The sequence below is a fragment of the Mesitornis unicolor genome, unplaced genomic scaffold (assembly GCF_000695765.1).
Source record: "Mesitornis unicolor isolate BGI_N332 unplaced genomic scaffold, ASM69576v1 scaffold8501, whole genome shotgun sequence".
NCBI lineage: Eukaryota > Metazoa > Chordata > Aves > Mesitornithiformes > Mesitornithidae > Mesitornis > Mesitornis unicolor.
Window position 1 is genome coordinate 151,998 of NW_010163160.1, and position 8,667 is coordinate 160,664.

The window sequence follows — 8,667 nt, forward strand, 5'->3', positions numbered from 1 at the left end:
GGCAAAAAAAACCAAGTCCCAAAGTGGCAAAAAAAAAAAAAAACCTCCACTGTTAACAAATGAGCTCGCAGCCACAGGAATGACTTTTTTCTCCCCTCCCACAGGACACCTGCTTCCCATCGCACCCAAACGCTGTGGGGTGGCACACCAAGGTGCCCAGCCCTGCACCAAGAGGCGAGATAAGGCTCGGGGAGGTGCCGTGAGTCACGGAAACAGGACAGGTTGGGCAGCCGCACCACCACACAGTCAAGCACATGGTGCCTCAGCTCCCCGGGATGCCCCGGCACCCAAAATCCCTGCGGAGAGGGACGGCACGCCTGGGACGCTGAGCGGTATGTACATAGGCTTGCCCCCTCCCCAGCTGCCTCAGGGAAATGGGATTTGTGGAGCATGACTGAAATAATGCCTTTCTGCAGCACTTTTCTTCTGACTTGCTGGCAGGTTAGAGGGTTGCACAGGGAGGGCTTTGGCTGTTGTTCATCATAGCATGGAGGTGAAGGGGAACCCTCCCCCCCACTGGCATCCTTTCTGGGGGAGCAGCTGTGCCAGTTTCATAGGCAGAATTAATGAATTACCTGTGTTAATGGCAAGGGTTAAATCTGTGCTTCCACCCATTATGTGGTAGAATTAGCTGTGTGATGTGTGGTCCAGGTCAAACCCCTTTAACCATCACGGCTTTGGATGAATTTGCAGGGTGTTCACTATGCCACATTCCCATGTGCATCTCTGACTGCCTGGATACCTCCCCCATGCCAACCAGGACCCTTTGGGCTGCTGGCACCCAGGGCTTTGCCAGCTGCCAAAAATGTATTTCAGGTCTTCCCATATGTGCAATTATTTAAAAATAGAGCCCTCTGCTGCAGCTTCCAGTGCAGGGACAGACATTTGACCCTCACTTACCTTGTGCCTTCAGCCCCCAAGAAAAGCCTCTTCCCAGCAGCCAGCTTTGCTGCCAGCCCTGAGCACCAACACTTATGTCCCTCCTTTTGCCATGGATTTTTGGCACGGGTCACTGTGGTACAACCTGCGTGCCATGGCACAAGTATGCCTGCCAAGCTGCCGGCCACCATTCCTACATCAGAGGGGATGTGATTGCTCCCCTCCATCTCTCACCAGTGCCACAGCTCTTGATTCACCACTTGAGGCCGGCAGCACCTGCAGGCCTCAGGTCCCACCTTGGCACCTCCAGGCCTCACACCCCACCTCGGCTGCAGCCCCGCTCCCAGACAGGGCCCGGCCACCACAGCTGGCCCCAGCCCCGCACCCCTGCATCCTGTTCGGTTTCTGTTACAGGATAAGGCCTCACCCAGTTAACTATTGACTTGCACTGGGGGCAGCTTCGCCATAAAACACTCTTCCCAGCCATTTGGCGGGTGCAGCCGCTCGCCAAGCATTTTTATGAGCTTAGAAATTTATAAGCGCCCAGGCAAAGAGTGCTCTCCTGTTGAGCAAAGCTCAGTCAGATTGACTCCTTTCGAGACTAAAAATGGCTTTGTAGCACTCTCCATTCTCCTGTGGTGGGACCAGTCTTCGACACACCGTGGATGCGCACCCACCCTACACCAGCCCCTCTTCTGCACCTCTGCATTCAGTTTTGCAGGAAAACTCTGACTTTTGGAGGGGTAACTTGCTGGGTCTGGGCAGAGAAGACATCTAGCAACCACTCTCTTTAAGCCACATCCCCACCCCTTACCAAAATGAGGAACTAAAACAGGAACATTCACCCACTGCATCCTGGAAAACCTCCTTGCGAGGACAGGGATCTGCCTGGTTTTTTTTCTTGGCAGCAGTCAAGCGGCACTTCAGTCCTGAGCGGGCTCAGGGTGGAGCCTCTCACAACACCACAGAGCTCGAAAGAGTATTTGTCCAACAAGTTTTTTGCTCTTGGAATGTTTTTTAAGCAAATACGTTTCAGGTTTATTAGACAAATAACTCTGTTTATCACTCACCACAGTTACTTCCTCTCCTGCAAGTCACTCTCTGGCAGATGCCCAAGTACAGGCGCCTTGTTTTTCTGGCACAGTCTTAGGGGGAGAAAAAAGTAAATCCAAACAATTAAAAGATATTATAATAGAGATTCCAGGACTGGGCTACCCTCTTGTAATCACTTGTAATGCAATCAGGTTCCAGGAATTCCAGCACCTAGAGACTGCACCCAATAAATTTTACCTGGGATTAAGGTGAAGATAAATAGTCCAAACAAATGCATGACCAAAGCAGTAGTGTTTATCGGTTTGGTTTTCCATTTCTCTCTCTCTCCAACTAAATCAATATGCACATAGAATAAAAACAAATTTGGCAAAGGAGAGCACTGTGCAATGGGTCCCAGTGAGGCCAGTGTCCCCTGCAGCAGCAGGGACCAAACGGGGATGTTTTGTAAACCCAGGGGAGTTTTGCTCCACACACTGTGCCCAAACCACGGCCCGGGTCCAAATCCCCACCAGCTCCAGGCTCTGCTCATGGCATTTGGAGAAGTCAACAAACTTCAAAAGCAAACCAATACCCATTTTGAAGACTATACAACTTGCCAAGGGGGATTTTAAGGGCTGCTCTTCTGGCCCCATCACACCCAGCACCAGACCAGGCACTGGGCTGGGGAGCCAGGCATGGGAGAAGCTGCAGACCCCACGCCACCTCCTACAGAGGCAAATGCCTGCTCATCATCACCTTTCTCTGGAGGGAACTGCTGCAGAGAAGTGAGGGGCCAAGGGAGGATGCTGCACCATGGCCATGGTCAATCCTGTGGCCATGGACACCCTTCCCTGAACTCAGGTCCTGTGTGGGGGCCTGGAGCGAAGCTGGGCAGGAGGTGAAGCTCCTCTCTTCTTCCTCATGACGCAGCAGCCTGAAATCAGCTTTCAGCCCAGCCCTGCTGTCACCCATTTCTCCTTATTTGCCCTTCAAACAGGAAAAGCAACTCTCAGCATAGCTCTTTTACAAATTTCCTATGCCAAGCCTCACTAAAGGGCTGCTTTAGTTAACATCAGGCTCTTTAACTCTGAGTACATGTCTCACTGGTGACAATTTGCCTTAGGACACCAGAGTGGTTTGCAGGACGGACACTCACCAGGCTGCATCTCTGAATTTTGAAGGTAAGAGTGGGTGCCCCACTCAGGAGCCCAGTGCATGGGGTGGCAGGTGCCCATCGCTACCATTGGGGCAGCAGCAGGAGGGAGCAGGGCAGACTCGCTCGGGTAGGAAATAGTATACATTCCAAATTACAACCACTCCTCATTCCTGTGGGTAAAGACACTGCAGGATTTGGACAAGAGGAAACATTTCTGGTTTTAAGGCAGGTGTCCCAAACCCAGCGCTGCTCAGCCCAACTCAACGGCACTGCCTTCCTTCCCTTTCTCGTTTTAAGGAGCACAAGTTTGTTCTCACACATTCCCCAGGCTGGGCAAGGCCAAATTGCAGCTTGTCCTCAGATGACATTTTGCAGCCCCCAATATTTGAAGCCTGCTTTGCATAATCTCAGAAGGAAACACAGCAAAGCCATGATTGAAAATGTGCTCCTTGAGCTCATCACTATCAGAACAGAAAAGCATGATCCGTTACTGAGAAAATGTCACGAAACAGGAGCCCACAAGCAATCAACAGGGAAGAGTCCAGAGGCTTAAAACTTAAGCAAGCTCAATCCCTGCAGCCTGCTCTAATGCTGGGACTCCAGCATCAGGGTGGGATTGTGCACAGGTACCTGATAGCAATTTACACATCTTTGGTGACCTCTTGTTGCAAATATGCCCAAACATAGAAATTATGTTTTCATCTACTGTCTGCCTGGTTTGGGTGAGTTACAGGTAGGCTTTATGGTATTTCCTTCTTTTTCCTCAGCGTGACCCGTGACCCTCGGCCACCCCTCGGTCGTGCTCTCTCCCCACCACCATGCGGGTGGCAGGTAAGGAGGGAAGCAGAGATTTACTTTTCTCTGTCCCTTTTTCTACAGTTCTTTATGGCTCCTTCTCATTTACATGACCCCTTCCAAGCCCTGCTACACTGACCTTCCCCTGCCAGGGCCACGGGAAAGGGCCTTTGTATAAGCATCAGGTTTTTAAGAGATTTGTGTAGATTTCAGTCTGTTGTCATTTCCCAGTGAAACCCTCTGTGGCTGGGAAGAAATGACTATTGAGACAGTCCTGGTTCCATAAGAGCCATTCAGCTACCATATAAGTATATTTTTCTACTCTCTTTCCATGCAGGACTGGAACGTTTTGCTCCAATGAGCGCTGCACTTTAAAGCCAAATGCCAATCACATTTGTATTAGCAGCTGCTCGGCTGTAGCTAGTGACTAATTGGGGGATAGCAGCCTTCCCAGCACTGGGAACACAAGAAATATTTGGATTTACATAGCTCTCTGGCTAATTACCAGATTTACTCTAATGCAGAGAGAAATATGAACAGTGCCTCCCAGTAGAAGGGCAGTGCCTATCTGAGCATCACCACACGCTCTAAAGATATTAATTAAGAGATCAGATCCTTTTAGAGGATGAACAAAGGAGTATTAGATGCTGTCCCATGCCACACAAGCGCTGGCTGTCACTTTGTGCGTGGTACCCTTGGGACACACAGCCCAAGTCCCCAAGAAGCCAAAAGGGATGCTCCAGTCCCCAGCCCGCACTGCTGCAGCTGCTCTCACCTGGTTCCTCTCCCACCCCTCACAGTCACGATCCGGTACGCGGTGCTGCTCCTCACGCTGCTGGCCACATGGCTCGTCATGCAGACGTACTTCGATCACAGGTGGAAAACCATCAGCCTGCGGAGCTGGCTCGGTGAGGCGCTGGCAGGATTTCGGATGGGTCCCAAGGGAGGGTGTGGGCAGCCCCACCGCAAGCCAGACCCCAGAGCTGCATGTAGTTACCATAGACATTTGCACTTGCAGTCTCTGAGCAAGGCTACAGCCACCAGCTCTGGCCAGCAGGGCAGAGAGGGGACAGCGCGGTGGGAAGTTGTACCAGGGTGGGTGGCTCCAGGGGTGCTCATGACCACGGGGAGCAGTTTTGGGGAATTGCTGTCTGAACAGCTGCTACCGGCTCGGGGAAGAGCCAGCAGCTCCCTGGGGTGTCTAACCTGCCTGTTTGGTACCCACAGGTGCCACCAAGCAGCCCAAACGTGAGTACCGCTCTCAACTTCACCTCCATCACACACCACCGCTCCAGGGGTGAGGGTGACGATAGGATCTGCCCTCAAAAGCCCCTTTCCCAAAGCAAAATCCCACCCCAAAACACAGGAAATTTCATTATGGCATGCAGCAGCAGCAGCTTTGGTGGGTTCTGCAAGCACACAAACCTTTGCATGATCCACCTGCCCCAGCAGAAACACCCCCCAAGCCACAGGCTCTAGCAGGAAGGCAGTTACAGGCCCAATGCAGGCAGCGTGGCACAGGTTCCTGCCCTGGCCCAGAATGGGGAAGCTGCAGGCAGGAAAGCTGCAAAGGGCTGGCCTTGATCAAGTGCCAGCTCTGAACCCTCCCAGCACACACCTCTGCAATCCCTGTGGCATCAGCCCTGCTGCCCCACTCCTCACACCCACAGCAGCACCTCGGCCACCCCATCCCACCCTAGACCATGCCTCGGCACTGTAAACCTCAAACAAGAAGCTGGTCCAGAATTTGCCCTCTTAGTGGGAGACTGTGCCCCAGTGCCTGCCCTGCTCAGCCCCTCGGGGACATGGCTGGTGCTAACCTGCAAGGCCAACACCATGGCTTGCAGCTCCGCTCCTCCCTCACAGGTGAGCAGCTGCTCCGGCACAAGTGTGGGAACCAGAAGAGCTGCCCACTGAACTATTTCGCCTTCAAGATCATCAGCGGCGCTGCAAACGTGGTGGGACCCTCCATCTGCTTCGACGACGTGATGTAAGCAGCGCAAGGCAGGGGATGGGGCAGCCACGGCTGGCTTTGGCTTGAATAGGGCAAGTGTGGCCTCTGCCAAGCCCACTGATGGCCACCATGGTGCATTTGTGGTTAAAAAATTTTGGAAATAGTTTTCTTTGCTACCACATCTGGGAGATTTGTGCTGCCCATAGCCACACATTGCCCCATCACACTGTTTCACCAGCATCTCCAGGGCATCCCTGCATTCACTGGTGCTCTCTGCTTTCCTTTCCAGCCTCATGAGCAGCGTGAAAAACAACATTGGCCGAGGCCTGAACATCGCACTGGTGAATGGTGAGTGAGGGGTCACTGACCCCCATGTCCCCACAGGCAGGGTCACTTTTTGCCCAAGGAAGCAAATATGACACACTGAAGGAAAGGACAAAGCATTTTGCAGCAGGAAGCCCAAGCTGGTGGCCAGGAAAAGCCTAGAGCCACCCTAGCAAACTCACAGTGCTCTTGTTTTGAATTTTAACCTTCCAGGATCAAGTGGGCAGCTCCTGAAAATGAACACATTCGACATGTACTCTGGAGGTAAGTGCAGTGGCTTTGTGGCTTGGTGGCTCCCACCCATGTCTCATCCCAGCGCTGTTGGCTGCCAGCTCTTTAGGCTGCTTCTGTCTCGTGTATTTAATGTTAAAGTCTGTGGACTTTGACCAGCATTGCCAGCTCCGGTGGTAAAATCTCAGCTTTCCCCGAGGCCATTGAGCCTGGAGTCCCAATGCAAGATTGGCTTGTCGCCCCTTCTACATGCACATAATAGCCTGGAAAACGTAATTTCACTAAAACTAATAAACCAGGGCACCTGAGACCTGAGAGAGGCTACTTTCTCAGAACAAGTAGTTACGCTAATCATGAGATTTTACAAACTTCAGCTTGGTTTTTGGATGCTGGTGGTGGCTGAGCAGCAGCAGGGCAAGGCAGGCGAGATGTGTCCCCCAGCCCCAAGCAAGGTTGGGCACATGGAGCAGAGCCCGGCGGCAGCAAAAACCACATCCCCACATCTGCCAACTTCAACCAACCCTCCTGACAGCGAGAAGATGCTCTAGGCTGGGGCGGCACCTGCTCACAGCCCGGCTGGTACTGACCTGCAGGATGCTGTAAATCTCACTGTCATTGCAAAGCTGGTACCAAACTCTCCAGAGTTACAGTGAGACTCCTCCAAATCCCACGCTAAAGACACCACTAAGGTGCTTTTGATTTGCCATTTGAGCCCTCCCCAGGGATCCATCACCCTTTCTGCCTGTTGGTTTTGCAAGCTATTTGTAGTCCCTCTGGAGTTTTAAGGAGGAGCACCACTGTAATGAGATTTCAGGCTGAGTTTGCAGGCAAGAGGCGCAGGGCAAGAGACGGCAGTCGGCTCCTGTGCCACTAGATGGGGCGTTGGACTCGAGCATCCCAGGATGCGGGATGGGGAATAACTCCTGCAGTACACCCAAAGGCACGATCACAGGGCAGGCAGCGCTGCGGCCAAGCAGGTTCATTTCTTGTGTTGCATAATGCTCTTCTCTTGCAGACATTAGTAAACTGGAAACCTTCCTCCAAGAGATCCAGCACGGCACCATCGTGCTGACAGCCAGCTACGATGATGCTGCCACAAGGTGAGTCTAGCCTCAGGAGCAATACCTGGCTCCCCAAAAATCCGCAGCTGGGGGGAGCTGGAGGTGCAGGCACAGGAGGGGACACCCACCCGGCACCACACTAACACCTCCTTACCCTCTTTCAGGATGAATGACAAAGTACGAGCACATTTTGTGGAGCTGGGCAGCAGCTACGTGAAAGAGCTGGGCTTCCGGGACAACTGGGTCTTCTTAGGAGCAAAGGGGATGAAGAACAAGAGCCCCTTTGAAGAGGTACATGACCCTCCCCTGCCACCAGCTCATCCTGAGCCACATCTCGCCTACCTCTGCAGAAGACATGGGCCAGCAGTGTTATTCCCCACATCAAACCAAGCTGCAAGTTTTGCCACGTCCAAGAGCAAACTTGCACTCTGCCACCAACCTCCTCACACATTTTCTCTCTTTTCTTCCTGCAGCACATCAAAAATGATAAGGAGACAAATAAATACGACGGCTGGCCAGAGCTGCTGGAGATGGAGGGCTGTGCCCCCAGGAAAATGGATTAGCATCACACCCCAGCCTGCCACAGAGGCAAGCCCAGCCTCACCAGGACACCAGCGTCATTGCAGGGACACCAGCCCCACTGTGGGGTCACCAGCCCCATCACTCCAACCCCAGCCCCCCACCATCCAGTCACACAGCCCAGCAGCGGCTGCCCGCTCCCAGTGACCCCCTGTTTCACAGCAGGGGCTGTGCAGGGCTTGGGGAAGAGCTGCACCAGTGCCTGCAGAGCAGTCACCCAGCCAGGTTTCAGCTGAGCTGTCCACAACTATGGGTCAGTTTGGGGTATTTTATTTTTCTGTCTTTTCACCAAAAATTTTCTAGAAGGTTTTTTCCTATTTCTTAAATAAGAGACCTAATTATAAAGCACTGCCTTCTCACTTCCATTTTTAAGCATAATCCAGGCTTTTTGCTGCAGGCACAGCATTGCCAGGTCCTCTGCCACCACCCGGGCATCACAACTGTCCACCCCACAGCAGCACACACCAGTGCTCCCCCTCCCCACAGGGCAGAGTCATCCCTAGGGATGCTCAGGCCGTGGTGGTTTCCCCCTAGAGCTCCTGCCAGCCCCCACTGTCTCCTACAGCCACAGTAAGCCCAGAGGGCCACGGGGATGTAGGTTACTATTTTCAGACCAAAGCATTTCCCTCACCTGATTGCACCCTTCCTGGGTTAAA

The 8,667-nt window shown here is 52.8% G+C and overlaps 1 protein-coding gene across 1 annotated transcript; it reads left to right on the top strand.

The window, feature by feature from the left end:
- The first annotated feature begins 3,885 nt into the window (after positions 1-3,885).
- FAM3D (family with sequence similarity 3, member D) lies at positions 3,886-7,995 on the top strand. The gene is made up of 9 exons (XM_010193864.1): positions 3,886-3,898; positions 4,663-4,770; positions 5,090-5,110; positions 5,729-5,852; positions 6,106-6,164; positions 6,354-6,404; positions 7,387-7,471; positions 7,597-7,723; positions 7,906-7,995. The coding sequence occupies exons 1-9, from the start codon at positions 3,886-3,888 to the stop codon at positions 7,993-7,995; spliced, it is 678 nt and encodes a 225-aa protein (XP_010192166.1).
- The last annotated feature ends 672 nt before the right edge of the window (positions 7,996-8,667 follow it).

Excerpts from the sequence above, each read along its gene's own strand:
- FAM3D (XM_010193864.1), top strand. Across the intron at positions 6,165-6,353 it reads GAACATCGCACTGGTGAATG|GATCAAGTGGGCAGCTCCTG; the intron begins GTGAGTGAGGGG and ends TTAACCTTCCAG. Across the intron at positions 6,405-7,386 it reads ATTCGACATGTACTCTGGAG|ACATTAGTAAACTGGAAACC; the intron begins GTAAGTGCAGTG and ends CTTCTCTTGCAG.